General features: G+C 36.6%; 1 protein-coding gene across 1 annotated transcript in view; it reads left to right on the top strand.

Moving 5' to 3' along the window:
• SLC5A12 (solute carrier family 5 member 12) overlaps positions 1 to 15,830 on the top strand; it is a 47,830-nt gene that overhangs the window by 18,236 nt on the left and 13,764 nt on the right. Inside the window, exons 7-10 of the mRNA XM_047072550.1 lie at positions 4,789 to 4,918; positions 6,126 to 6,214; positions 10,603 to 10,715; positions 14,598 to 14,665. Coding sequence (XP_046928506.1) covers positions 4,789 to 4,918; positions 6,126 to 6,214; positions 10,603 to 10,715; positions 14,598 to 14,665 — 400 coding nt within the window. The remainder of the gene's footprint in view (positions 1 to 4,788; positions 4,919 to 6,125; positions 6,215 to 10,602; positions 10,716 to 14,597; positions 14,666 to 15,830) is intronic.

Below are 15,830 nucleotides of genomic sequence, written 5' to 3'. Positions count from 1 at the left end.
GACATGGTTCACCATTTTGAACTTGAATTCCAAAAGAGCACATATTACTTCCGTATTTCACACATTCTCAGAAGGAAGAATTGAAAGCATTATCTAGTATTCCATTAATTCGCTGATACCGTATTCATATCCTATTACAATAAATATTAACAAATCCTCCACACAAGATCATCACTTTATCAAATAGCTGCATTACTTAAAATGTAAGATCAAGTGTGACCTTGATCTCACAGTTCATTTAAAATTAAAATTCATGGGGCGCCTGGGTGGCTCAGTTGGCTAAGTGACCGACTTCGGCTCAGGTCATGATCTCACGGTTCGTGGGTTTGAACCCCACATCGGGCTCTGTGCTGAACGCTTGCTTGGAGCCTGGAACCTACTTCAGATTCTGTGTCTCCTCTCTCCCCCTCCTCTGTTTGTGCTCTGTGTCACTCTGTCTCTCAAAGCTGAATAAATGTCAAAAAAAATTTTTAAATTAAAATTCGTTTAGGGACCCTTGCCTGGCTTGGTAGGTAGAGGATCTTGGGGTCATGAGTTCATGTTGGGCATAGAAACTACTTAAAAAATAAATAAAATTAAAATTCATTTAAAATTCTGTTTTAAAATGGAGTTGACTGGGGATGCCTGGGTGGTTCAGTTAGTTGAGATTTCACCTCTTGATTTCAGAGCAGGTCAGGAACCCAGGGTCATGGGTCAAGCCATGTGTCAGGCTCTGTGCTGAGCATGGAGCCTGCTTGGGATTTGCTCTCTCTATCTGCCCCTCCCCCCTGCTTGTACACCCTCTCTGTATATAATAAAAAAATAAAATAAATAAAATGGAGTTGACTGTATCTCTACAGGGAAGGATCTTATGGTGAAATAAATAATAATTCTCTGTTACATCTAGATTTTTTTAATCTTATGTTTGTGTTACATTATTTTTTCTTGTGAACATGCCTAATTTCTCCCTATTACTACGATAGTACCTGAAAATAAGGAAATGTATCTTTTTCATAAGTCTTTTCCCACAAGGTCAAGAATAATATTTTGTGCTTATTAAATATTTATCGCTTATTTGAAAAGTGATGCTTCAAGAAGGCCATGCTTACATGTGTGTTTGTATAAATGCATACCTGGAAACACATATTTATGTAGAAATACACATATTTGTGTGTGTCTGTTTACAAAGGAGGATATGTGTATATGTGTAGGCACAGACATATACATATACACACACACTCCCAAGTATGTGTTTGTATTTGCATATCTTTAAGCCTCATTTAGTGAGTTGAAATCAAACAAAAGTCAATACAATTACATTTACAATAGTTGCCTGGCGTCTGGAATTTGTTGCATGAATATTTAATGGGTATGAAAACTGTCAGAAAAGGAGAGATACGCATGGAGAAAAAATGTACATGATTTCTTAAGCATTTAGGATTGCAACTCCTGGTTCCACCCACCCCCACTTCTGTGGAAGGACCAGAGCTATGATGGGATTTTTTTAAGTTTATTAGAGAGAGTAGAGGAGGAGCAGAGAGAGAGGAAGAGAGAGAATTCCAAACAGGCTCCCTGATGCTGGGCTCGATCTCACGAATCTTGAGATCATGACCTGAGCCGAAATCGAGTCAGATGTTCGACTGAGCCACCCAGCCACCCTGCTATGATATGAATTTTGTGAGAATAAGGAAAGGTGAAAAAATAAAAATTCTCTTTAGAAAACAATTCCCCGAGAGAATCCAAATTGACTAAGTTCATACAGTTCAGGAATGAAAAGTCAGTCCAAATGGTCAGGACAGTTGAAGTGCATGCAGCTGGAAGGAATGCTGCAGTGAGGATGTGGTGAGGCCTCTTGTTTGTCACACAATGGAAGGCTCTAGGTTCACCACGGAGTCAGCTGGAGGCCACGCAGAGCCAGCTGCCCATCGGCTCTCACCTAGGAGGCTCTGCAGACTGTTGATTAAATGCTCTGCTTCTGTTCAATTATGTGAGAGCCTGGAGCCGTTAAAACATTCCATCAGAGTTTAAGAAAAGCTCTTCTAGTTGGGAAAATACATCCTGAAACATTTGTAGGTGAAAATAGATCCAGAATGTTCATACTGAATGTGTCCATGGGTTAAAACCAGGCATTTGTTTATGATATAATTTCATGGCCAGGAATGCTGATTACTCACTAAGGATGATTTGATTGATCTTAAGCCCAATTGATTTTTCTGGCGCTTAGAAATAGTATCACCCACCGTGTCATTTTAGATGTGCTCCTTGGAAACTGACTTCCCCTCCTCTAGACTCCAGTTTATCTTTCAAGATTACTGATCTTAAATAGTGCTATGAGGGTAGTAGGGGCTGATGCAGCTTCTCAGGTTCCTTCCCATCTCCATCCCATCTCCTGACTAAGATAAGCACACACGCACACACACATGCACACACACACACACACACACACACACACACACACACACACACGAGTCACTTTTGTTCTATTCCTACTGCCTTAGTTTGTTTTCCTCAAATCTCTTACCACATCTAAAAGCATCTTATTCATTTCTTTCATTTCGGTGATCATCACCTGTCTCTAATCCCAGAATGTAATCTCCATGGGGGTGGGTTCTGTGTTGTTCACTGCTATGCCCCAGTATCTAGAACAACCTCGTACATGGAGATGCCTGATAAATATGTTTTGAATGAATCAGTGGAGCCGCTTAAGTTACAAGTAGGAGAATTAGCTTTTAAGGAATCACAGTCCGTTTCTAATAAAAAACAAATTCACAACACAGGGCTTTAATATTTAATACAGTCTCACCATTGGTTTCTCATTTCCCACAGTTGACTGGTGAAGCTTTAAAATTGTTTTGGATAATGTGTGAATGTTCTCTATATGGCTATATAGCCTACAGTTATTTTAACAAAGTGTAACTCATTCAATCCTTATACTAGTCCTATGATAGAAATAAAGCAGATGTGTTAACACTCGTTTTACAGATGATTTAACTGCCTCAAGGTGTTATATAACTTGTCTAAGGTCAGATGGCTATTAAGGATAAAGTCTTCTGACTCTGGGATCAATGTTCTTTTTTAAAAATAAATGATGTAAAGAGTACAATCATATTGTACTCAATTTCTACCATTAATTAATTAATTCCTTCAATTATTCATTACCCCAAATAAAAATAATTTCATGTATGCTATGTGCCAGCACTATTCTATAGTACTGTGTTTGTTTGGATGGGAGAAAACAATAATAAGCAAATAAATATATTATATACTTTAGATTATCATAAATGCTGTAAAGATGTAAAATAGTATAAGGAATGGAAACAGATAAGACAGCTGAAAGTGACTGTTTCAAATAAAGAAGGTCAGGGAGGCCTCTCTCAAGGTGGCCTAAATAAAGGCTTGAATCCAGTTGTCTGGAAGGAAGGAAAGCAAGAATATAAAAGTGCAGTTAATAGGTATTGGCCACCTCATGTGTCACTTCTATTCTCAAACAGCTGTCTTTAACTCAACCCCTCTAAACACAAACAAACAAACTTGTAACTCAACACCAAGCATTGTTAGAGTACTCTCAAGGAAGTAACTTCTGGGATAAGTCCCTTTTCTAATGTAAATAGTATAAAATAGAAACTTCCAAACAAGATAATTATTTAACCATATTTGCTTCATAAATGAATAGTTTGACTTAAGTGTTTTATGAAAGCTAGGTATACCTATACATTACGGGTGTTAAGAGGCTTTGAAATTAGTGTGTGTCCTTATATTTATCTTTTCTAATTACAAAAATTTTTTAATGTTTATTTTTGAGACAGACAGACACAGAATGCAAGTGGGTAAGGGGCAGAGAGAGAAGGAGACACAGAATCAGAAGCAGGCTCCAGGATTAAGCCATCAGCATAGAGCCCGATGAGGGGCTCGAACTCACAAACCATCAGATCATGACCTAAGCTGAAGTCAGAGGCTCAGCCGACTGAGCCACCCAGGCACCCCTCCTTATATTTAAATGTGGATGTATCTGATTCCCTTTGAACGATGACTGGATCCAAGAAATTTCCCACTGTTGCTCTCCTGGCCCTTTGAAACTCTCTCCAGAATGAGATTGTTTATGTAAGTCCAGTCCACTTTCAAATCTTCCTTGAGATAAAGAAAATTCGTAATAATTTGACTTTCAGAAATCAATAATGGCTACAATATAGCCATAGCATACTGTCAAGGCACTCAGACTGGAATCAAGCATACCTATGTGTTGTACAATATAAAGAAACGCTCCCCAGAATATGGGGAAAATGACCTAGCCTTTGTATACTTTCTATTCTCTCTAAAAAGAAAAAACAAATCAACTTTAAATTTCATTTGGATAGTGAATGAATATAGTGAATATTTCCAAAATGTGTCTTCTTCTACATTTATCTCATTATCCTCCTAGAAGTAAAGATGTTAAAATGTAAGTTTACTTTTTGACAGTTTTATGAATTGAGTGGGGTGAAAGTCACTGGCAGTTACATAATATGAGTGATCGGTATATGAAATTTCATCCAAGATCTTATACCACACATGGAGACTATGCAGAAAAACTTATTTCAAGAGAAAAGCCATCAAAAGTCCTCATTCAATTTTTGTAATCATTCTAAAAATGTAACATTCCCAAACAAAAAAAAATTGCAAAAGTGTAAAACGTAATGGTTCTTGAAAGCTGTGGAATTTTATTTTACAGCAAAAAGCCACCAAAATTTTCACCTTGAATTTTTGGTGATGTCTTCATCATCCTGTAATATGGCATAGAGGCTACTGATAGATCTATGTGTTCTTCTCTAGAGCCTTGTATTTTAACTTGTTGGGTCTCTGGATCATTCTGGTATGTGCTGTCTTCTCTGGCTTAATCATGTACTCCCACTTCAAAGACTGTGACCCTTGGACTTCTGGCATTATCTCAGCACCAGACCAGGTATGTGTTCCCTTGGGGCCAGAGGAAATGGCTGAAATCAGTGTGCTTCTGGCCATCAATGAGTAATATGGGTTCTTTCTCTTTTTCCACCTGGATCTCAAGGTACTTCCTAAGCCCCAGAGAGTTGATTTCTTTCCTTTCCTATTGGGTGATATACACACCAGGTTCTAATAGTGGGGAGTGACATGTAAAAAGGTATCTCACCTTGTCCTTGAAGACAAGGCCAGGGGCCAGGACAAGGCCGAGGAGCATGGAGGTTAGGCTTGAACCCATGGCTTTGGTTGTCCATGTGGCCTTTAAATTCTTTTTTTCTATATGTCTCAAGGTTCATTAAAGATGCTTTATTCTCAGATTGAACAATATGACCCTTGTTTCTATAATGCTTCTGCGCATGTGTTCTCACCATAGCTTGAACACCATCAACCCAATGTACTACATGAAATGTGCTTTCAAAAACTTTATTTATATGGGGCACCTCGGTGGCTCAGTTGAACATCCAACTCTAGATTTTGGCTCAGGCCATGATCTTGCAGTAGTGAGATCAAGCCCCAAGTTGGGCTTGGGCTCTGTGTCGAGCCTGGAGTCTGCTTGGTATTCTCTCTCTCTCTCTGCCCCTCCCCTGCTCATTCTCTCTCTCTCTCTTCAAATAAATATATAAACATTAAAAAAAAAACCCTCCATTTATGGAGGATATGCTCAGGAGGAACGATCACCTCTCTCCCCTCTGTATTTTTCACTGTCCCCTCTGTCCTGCGGGGGGGGGGTCCCCCTCTCACAAATCTGGATACAGAGTGGAACCATAATACCTACATTCTCTGAAGACCTGTTTTAAGCATTTGTTGTTAGGGTTTAACTGCTAACATTAAGGGTAAACAGATAAGGGAATGGCATACATTGCAAACATAAGAAAAACAAAACAAGTTCCTGAACTTTCTAAAGCTGATCCAACCCTTTTTCCTAGTATCCACTGCCCCTTCCCGCCCTTCCTCCTTCCCTACAGCTGGAGCTGGACCTCAGGTCCCCTGAAATTGGATTGATTATAACCTCAACTGCAAGTATGTAACAACCTTAGTCTGTGCAAGTTCCTGTATTATTTTTATTTATTTTTTGTCTTTTTTTCCCCACCTTCTTTTGTTAAAAATAGACATTCTCACATTTCAGACTCTGCTGATAAGACCACTAATTCTATCTTGTTTTACCTCCAAAGCTGATGCCGTACTTTGTCATGGAGATATTTTTCACAATGCCAGGACTGCCTGGACTCTTTGTGGCTTGTGCCTTCAGCGGAACTCTGAGGTTAGTATATTGACAACACCCTGCTCTGATGATGCTGATGATAATGACGGTGGTGATGGCAAGGGTGTGAGATGACAAGGGTGATGGTGGTAGTAATCACCAGTACTTACTGAGTACTTACTGTGTGTCAGCTGGCTTGCTGAATGCTTTACTTCACACAATGTATAGAACTTTACTCAGAAAACTTTATGAAGTAGCTTGGAGCATTAAAAATAAAAACCGACAATTATCTTACCAGCTAAAGATGTGCTTATTGGGGCTTATTGGGAATAAAAGAGAATTATAATCCAGGACAAATAAGCAGTGGCAAAGCTTTATGCACGTCTGGGGAACAAAGGAGTGGTATGCTTTATTTTAAGGAGAAAAGGACTAAGTTGGGAAGGCTGTTATGAACTAAAAGACCATTTGAACTGGGAGTTCAAAGTGTGGCAGCTTTTCATTGGCTGAGTGGTTGCTGAGGGGAAAGCTTCTCTTCCTCAAGCTGGAATAGAGAGTAGTATCCAAGTGCAAGGTCAAGTCCCTGTCTTCCTCATGGATCTGCAATTGACCACAAGTGGTAGGGCATGAGATCTCCTGCTGAAACCTCCTGACCTCATTTTAGTGAAGTTTCCCGTTACTAATTTTCTCAGAAGGTTTGAAGCTAGAAGAGTGAGCGATGCCATACAATTAAAGCCTCAGGCTTCTGTCAGGGCCAGGGACTGTGATAAAGCAAGAGTGGCGAAAGCGGGGAACCAGTAACAGGCATTTGCTTTGACACAGTTGAGAGATGATGGTAACTTGAAGGGTCGAGGTAACAGTGTTGAGATCAATGTAGTATCATTACCTTCCTTTATGCCAGACCTTTGGCTCTATGAACTCAGCTGGTTGGAAAAGCCTCACTTCCCTTCCTGGAGCTCAGTTGCAGATAATCATTGATAAGGTTTGTCAAAGGCCAATTTTAAGAGAGTAAAATGGTCAGAGTCAAAATTCAAACAATAGCAGAAGATCAAAGTCAAGGTTTTATATCTTATTCCTCAAATCCTTTGTCTCAACCCACAGAGTTAACCGCTGTTAATAATTTCTTGTCAATGAACCCGAAAATTTCTTTGCTTATGGGAACATATATACCTTTTAGTGAATGAAAAAAAGGATCATATTGTATATATGGTTTCATTTAAGGTAATATAATTTAGAAATCTTTCCACATCAGTAGATGTACCCTACTCTTTTTTAAAATCTGTTATTTGACCAATCCTTTAATGTAAGACATATCTAACAAATCTGTCTTAGTCTGCTCAGACTGCTATAACAGAATACCATACACTAGGTGGTTTATAAAAAAAAAAAAAAACAATTTCTTACAGTTCCCAAGGCTAGGAAGTCTAAGATCAAGGCCCTGGGAGATTTTGTGTCTGGTAAGGGCTCAATTCATGGCTCATTTATGACCATTTTCTTGTTGTGTCCTTACACGGTAGAAGGGTTAAGGGAGCTCTCTTGGATCTCTTTTGTAAAGTCACTAAGTCCATTTATAAGAGCTCCACTGACATGACTTCATCGTTCCTAAAGCCTCCGGCTCCAAATACTATCACCTTGGGGGTTAGACTTCAGCATATGAGTTGTGAGGGAACACAAACACTTAATCCATAAGGTATTACAACGTATATCTTTGTGAAATTGTGCAAGGATATATGTAGGCTACATTCCAAGAAGTAGAATTACTGTGTCCAAATACTTAATAGTTTAAACTTCTCATGGACATTGCTAAATTCAGCTGCAAAAATTCTCAACAATTTATATTCTAAAAAGAAAATACTAGAGCATCTCTTTTCTCACACTACCACCAATATTGGGTGCTATCAAACTTTTCAACTTGCCAAACAAAGAGGTGAAAAATGGTAACTAATTAGGATATGAATTTAGTTGACCATAAGTGGGATTGGCTACATTTCCCTACTTTCATTGGCCATTTGTATTTCTTTTTCTGTAACATGCCAGTTTATGTTCTTTGTTAGTTTTTTAAAGTTTTCCTCTTTATATACAAGAAAAATAGCCTCTTGGCATATATCTCATGTTTTTTTCATTTGTTGTTTGTATATTTGCTTTATTTCTGAGTATATGGAGATTTTAATTTATATTGACCAATTCTTTTACATTATGGTTTCTGGATTAATATTATTCTCCGAAAGGCTTTTCCATTCTATCATTATAACTAACTATCCAGACACCATTCTAGTATATGTATAGTCTTATTAAATAACAAACCTTCAAATCATCTAGACTATATGTGTGGTATAAAAACTGAAGTGGAGCTTGACACTTATTTTCCTTCTAAGATAGTAGCCAGTTGTCCTGTTACTTTTTGGTAAATAAGCTGTCTTTCCATCAGTGACTTTAAATGCTATTTTTATTATATCCTACATTCTTCTATATATTTGGGACTTTTTCTGGATTTTCTTTATAGTTCTTTGGTCTATTTATCTATAATGATGCAAACACTAATAATTTTAACCACTATGCTTTAAGATATGATTTAATGTCTGTTATTCATAATGTTTTTCTTTTTACAGAATTTCCCTTGATATGTAGATTTTTTTCCCTGATTATTGTCAGTTAATTCTTTGGGATTTGATTGTACAGAAGTCATAATATTTGCAAATACTTTTGAGTTTTTCTTTTTTTAATAGTTACACTTCTATGGTCACTCTCATATAGTTGGGCATTGAGAACAATGGTAATAATTGAGATTAGCAGAAATTATTATATTTGTTATGACTTTAAAGGAAATGGCTCTTGGATTTTACCATTAAATGTGATATCACATTTTAATTTGAGAGATATTGTTAACGTTTAAGAATATTCATTTTAAGTTAATAAATTATAAAAAAGAACAAAATGCATATATTTATTCTTTTAGGAATTTTTTTATCAGAGATATTAAATATTAGTAAATTATTGGCATTTTTGAAGTGGCTTTTTTTTTTAACTTTTGGCATATTAATATGTTGACAGATTTCCAAAACAGCAACATCCTTGAATTTATATAATGACTTTAACTTGCTTCAGTGTGTAATTCTAATTTAGTGTACTACTGAATTGTTTTTACTAATATTTTTAGGATTTTTGCATCAAGAACACAAAGTGATATTATTCTGTGCTGTTGAGATTAAGATCTCAGGGAAACTTAGGACAGGAAAAATGAGCACTAGAGAGTCAAACACATGGAGGGGTGACACTGTAGCTTTTATTTTGCCCCTCTCTAAAGAGCTTTCCTTATTTATCTTTCCTTCTTACTCTAAGGCTGAGTCTCTCCAGAGTGGAAAACATATATTTGTCAAAAGGTAATTCCCCCATAAGAGAATGGTTGGCTCTTTTGGTCTCAAGACCAAAAATTCTAAGAAAGGGACACAGTTGGCAGTGGATGCTATGGAGAGATTACTTCTGCTAAAACCTTAAGGAGGATGTTGTTCCATATGAGGAATTAAATAAGTTTTCATGCTATTCTGCAAAGAAAACCCCAATTTCCAGGTCCCCTGTCATCAAAGTGAGTTTTACGGTCCTAAGAGTGGACTCTGGGTGGAAAATCAGAGGGAGTATCAGATTCTTTATGTGGTTTTAGTCTTTGCCCATTTCCCATCTTATCCTTTGCTCCTCTCTCCCTTACAAATTGCATTCTACTCAATCTGGTGGCTTCAGGTTGTTGAATGCAACAAGTCTTCCATCTAGAGGTATTTAAATGTAATTTTCCCTTTGTTCTGGAACATCTTTTCCCCAATTTGCATGGGTCCTTTCAGTGCCTATCTTAATCATCATTTCCTAAGGAAAGAGTTCCCTAACTTCATATCACTTTAGGACTCTGCAAGGCATAGTTTCATAGCATGTTGGTACTTTCCTTCATACCAACTGGGACCAATTGTGTAATTGGTTATCGAATGTCTATGTCACCGAGTATAAGGTGTATGCTTTTCTGGTTCGCCACCATATGCCTAATATGTAGAATGGAGAGATGCATGAATGGTATGAGTGAATGATTAATGAATGGCAAATTGTACTTATTCCTGGATTAAGACAGTCAGTATTTCCTGCCTCAAGTCCAACCAAACACACACACACACACACACACACATACATACTCATGCATAACCTCTATTACCGCCTGCTAACTCATTTAATGTCTTGTTCAGGGGCATTAGTAGGCATTAGAAGAAGAAATCAGAGAGCACTAAGCACAGAAACAGTTTTGAAGAGCAAGTAGGCAGGCCACGTTGTTCCCCTGAAATCCCAGGATAAGGACATGTCTGCACCTGTTTTTTGTTTCTAGAGCCCTGTCTTGTCTATTTGCTATGAAAGAGGGGGCAGGCTGGTCAGCTTTATTTAGCCTGGACTGTGTTCTTGCTTTTCTCTCCCTGTAGCACTGTGGCTGCAAGCATCAATGCCTTAGCAACAGTGACCTTTGAGGATTTTGTCAAGAGTTGTTTTCCCCGTCTCTCCGACAAGCTGAGCACGTGGATCAGTAAAGGCTTATGTAGGTACAGCCGGTGGATCTTCTACTCCATGTCATGAAATGTACATGTGGTGCATGTCAAAATCCTGCACATGCTATTCAGCACTCATTACAGGCACAAAGGCACACGGAGATGTATGAGGAATTTCACGTATGAATTCACACTTCCAAAGATACCAGGAGGGTAACGGGAGAGAATTATCAGCTAGCTTACCTTTCACCAACCTTATATTCGACACTCTTCTGTACTCCCCCTACACGCTAGATTGATCACTTCAACATCTCCCGATTATGCCTTATATTGATCATATCCGTCCCTCTACATGGGAAGACATTCTGCTCACTGTAGTCAATCACATGGTCTAATAAGGTCAAATTCTTTCCTTTTCTTTCTTTTTTATTATTTATAATTGTCATTTACTTACTTATTTTAATTTTTTTAGTATAGTTGACACACAATATTGCATTAGTTTCAGGTGTACCACATGATAATTTGACAAGTTTGTACATTATGCCAAATTCTTTTCTAAAGAATTTTTTATTACCAAACTCCTGGTAAACTCACTTCTAGGAATAATTGCTCTTTGCTTAATCACACATTGCATATTATGTTTACGCTCACTGTAGCACTTACCATGCTGAATTATAGTTTTGCAAAACATTTCTTCTTAGGTATAAACAAATTATATTATCATTCACGTATTATAGAAAATATAGGTAATTGGAGAAAATATATGCACTTTTTGAATAAAATTATAGCTACTTTTGCTCTTCGTTGTTTTTTCTAGGATACTATAGTGAGCATTTTCTTGTGTCATGTATGCATTATTTGAAAACATGGTTTTTTAATGTTTTCTTAATAGTCTACAAAATGGCTTACTTTTTTATTTTTATGTTGTTACCTTTTAAAATCTTTTTTCATTTTTGGTAACATTGTGATGTTACCCATATACATTAATCTATAATGGCATACATAAATTTTTCCTTAATAAAGACATACAATAGAAAATTACCAAATCAAATAATACAAATTCACTGAAGTTCTTGATATATATTATGAAAAATGTTTCCAGCATGGTCCAATTAATATTTATGTGTGGCAGCAGTGAGTAATGCCATATTTTTCTATGCACTTGATATCAGTATTTTCAAAAATTGGCCAACTTCATGGGCAAAATAACATCACATTTTGGCTTTAGTTTATATTTTTTGATTTATAGTGAATTTGAACATTTGTCAGATCATAAATAACCATCTGTATTTCTGTGAAAAAATTATTTATGCTTTCTGTTTGTTGATGAGATACTAGAAATTTTGTCTGTAAAATCTCTTCATGTATAAAGGAAATGTTACCTTTGTATATTGAAAAATGTCCTTCAGATTTTTTTAAATACGTGTTTGATGTAAAGAAATTATATTACATAGTTTTTAAAATATATGTAACATTTCTTTTACTATTTTATCCATTTCTTTATGCTTCCAAATTTGTTCCCATTAAAAACCTACTTAAATATTTCCTTATTTTTCTCTAGACTGTCAATAATTTTGTATTTCATATTAAATGTATTCAAATTATTTGATTTATGATGAGGGTCTAAATTTTTTTCTTATACAGCCAATTTTCTCAGCATCATTAATCTAATATTATCCACTGGTTGTTAATATTTCAGTGATGATAATATACAATATAAGACTCTTTCATCTATAAGGATTTGTTTAATAATATCATATACTTATTTTCATTAAGTTATTTACCAGTTGTAGGACAATACCATCTTGTCTTATACTCTAGCTTTATAGTGTTTTACTTATCTGCTAGAGCAACTCCTGTCACTTTTCTTTTAGTTTAAAATTTAAAAATTTTTCAATTGTAACTTTCCTTTTTTTTCTACAAAAACAAACTTTAGGTAATACATGTTTATATATTCTTCATATTAACTTTAAAATACTTCAGTGCACATTATGGAGCTGCACCTCTATCCCAATGGGATTGCATTAAATCTGAAAATATTTGGGGGAAGAATTGACATCTTTGTAAGCTTTCTACCTAGCAATAGTATTTTTCTATAATGGTATCATATTTTCTACCCTGGATGTTAATTACACTTATGTCTTCCTCCTTCAGCTTTTCTCTTCCTCTCACTTCTTCTCATTTCCCTTTTTCTTCTTTTCTTCTTTCATTGATATTATGAACGGGATGCTTTTTCCATAGTATCTTCTAAACTGTTCATTATGAATGTGGAACACCTTCAACTTTTCATTTATTTTGTTTTGCATCTGGTCATTTATCCAACTCTTGTTGGTTCTTAAAATTCTAATTGGTTTTCTAGTAAGTGTCTGAAAATATCGATTGTTTTATCTACTTATTCTTAAATGTTCTTCTAATTTGGATTTTTTGTTTTCCGTATACTTTACTTTTTCTCGTATTTTTGTAATTTTGTTCTTTTCCTCTCCACAAAGCAAATTTCTTAACAATAATGATTTTAATTCTGTAACTGTGCTTCACTCCTTATATTTTATAATTATTATGTAATTATATAAATTCAATCTTACAGTAAAACTTAAATTTTTTGCAGTCCAGTCTATCATCTTTAAAGATAATGAGAATAATTTTAGAATTCCAAAATGTTTTTATTGATCAAACTTGGTTTCTAGTGTTGTTGTGAGCTTCCTTATTTTTCTATCTTATTGAGAAGTTGGAAAAGATTGCATTGAAAGTTGTTAGCCTGATTTCATTTTAAGAGTGAGTTCCTGATATTAAATATCATGTATATCATTTACTAAACCTGAAATAAAATAACAATAATAATAATAATAGAAAATTCATGGTACTTTCGATGTACCAGGCACTACACTATTGGATGCATTATTTATGTGTAGTCCCTTCCTCACATTCCTAGAATGTGAGATCTTTGGGGCAGGAATCACATTCTGACTTCATAGCACTGGCACTGGTAAAGTGCCTGACATATGGTCAGTACTCCATAAAAGTGAATTAATAATCATGTTGGGAACTGAGCTAGATATTTGGCTGAGAGATCGTTTCAAACAGAATAAACAAAATCATTTTCTGTCCGTTTCTGTCACTGTGTCTGGGTCTATGTCTCCAACTCTTTGTCTCTTTATCCCTCGCCTATTTAGTTTAAGGGTTATAATGGGAATTGAATGTAATTTTAAGACGATCTTTAAACAAAGATGTATAAAAACAGTTGTTTTTTAAAAGGTGGTTAAAAGAACTCATCATCTTAAAAAGATTAGTAAGACCCATATGCTACTTCACTCCTCAAGCTCCCATGGTACTGAGGCCCTGCATGAGATGCTTCAAAGGAGAGGTACTCTGATGGCCCTGGTAGGTCTCCCACATAGATGTGTAAACAAATAATCATTATGCAATATACAAAGGGCCATAAAGATGACATGAATAAAGCACTAAAGGAAAACATTAGAAAAAACATTCCAGATTTGCAAACGCTGTGAAGTAAAATGTATAGATACTTTAGCTGTCTTAAAAATGAAGAGCTCTCTGAATCCCAGAAAGGTTAGTGATTTCTTCAGTTGATTTTTGATGAGTGGTCAAACTGGAATTTCTTCCCACTAATTTGGTCTGGATTAGTCTAGACCAGTGTCTTTTCCACATTTTCATGTTGCATCCACATGGTAACTTTCTTCCTGAATCCTGGAGAGAAAACACCTGGAGGCCAGATTCCAGCTCATTTTGCCTGACTGGGAACAAAGTCTCCCCCCTTACCCTCTTGGGGCTTGTGATGGCTGAGTGGCAAGGACAGTTCTCACCGAGTTCCCTTCCAGAATGGCTTCCCTCAGAGACAGTCCTGGGCAGGAGCTCAAGAAATTCCTCAAAGCCAGTTTGGGTGATGGTCACGGGTTTTGTTTTCTTTCTTTCAGGTCTCTTGTTTGGCGTGATGTGTACCTCCATGGCCGTGGCTGCATCTCTCATGGGAGGTGTTGTGCAGGTAATGAAAACAAGAAAAGACACCTTTGATTTCCTAGCAACTTTTGCCCACTTTCTGTGCTAAGGTTTTGCCTATTCCTCCAAGTGCCATATGCTGAGACTCTGATACCAGTTCCGAATGAAATATGCATGTAAAATTTCAACCAAAATTGCTTTCAGAAGGGGAAACTTTTAAAAGCTAGTAATGGAAGTCAATTATGGTTCACTGCCCTTTTAAAATCCAGATCTGAGCATGTATGATCCTGAAATAAAAGCAGTAATGATAATTATCATCACAATAATAATAATAACAACTGTTATAAATGGAGCATTTACTATGTTTTAGGTACACAATCCCAAATGTTGTACCACATTTAACCTTTATCCCTTCCCTCAGGATGGTATGATTAATATACTAACTTTACAGATGAAGAAACTAAGAAATAGAGAAGAAGTGATTGTCCCAGAGTCACATAAGTAAGGAGTGGGGAGCTGGCCCATGAGCCCACCTCTATCTGTTATCTAGGGTGAACTGCCTCTCGTACATCCAATTCCCCTTTCCATAAAAAGAAGGTAAGGAGTCCCGAGGACAATATGGTTCAGCATCTTCATTTTGTAGATAATTACAGAAAAGAGTGACAATATCCTGCTCAGGTTTTCACAGCTAGTCAGTGTCTGAGCGAGGCTTATGGTCCAAGTCTCCTGAGCCACCCCTCTTCCCTCTGCAAATCAGCGACCTTGGAAGCAACAGTAGATTAGCCCATCTTCAGATTCTACTTCAGCCCTCTATATCCCCCTTGTATTTTTGCGTAATTTCTTTTTTTACTGTTTATTTATTTATTTTGAAAGAAAGAGAGCATGAGCAGGAGTGGGGCAGAGAGAGAGAGAGGGAGAGAAAGAATCCTAGGCAGGCTCCATGCCTACTGTGGAGCCTGACTCAAGGCTCGATCCCATGACCATGAGCTCATGACCTGAGCCAAAGTCAAGAGTCGGGCACTTAACCGACTAAGCCACCTAGGGACCCCATGTTTGCATAATTTCAACATCCTTTGTACTATCTTGGAACAGCATAGCTTTTCAATAAATGTTGCTTCAGCAAAGAAATGAATAAGGGTGCGTGAATAGCAATCACTGATTTTTACAGAACACATCTTAGTTTGCAGAGCTGTGCATCTGACTTGATCCTT

The sequence above is a fragment of the Lynx rufus genome, unplaced genomic scaffold, assembly GCF_022079265.1.
Source record: "Lynx rufus isolate CCGP_SWC_20201006 ecotype Redwood Valley unplaced genomic scaffold, mLynRuf1.p SCAF_9, whole genome shotgun sequence".
In the NCBI taxonomy this organism is placed as follows: Eukaryota; Metazoa; Chordata; class Mammalia; order Carnivora; family Felidae; genus Lynx; species Lynx rufus.
Note: the sequence above shows the minus strand (reverse complement) of the source record. Positions and strands in the feature narration are given on the sequence as shown.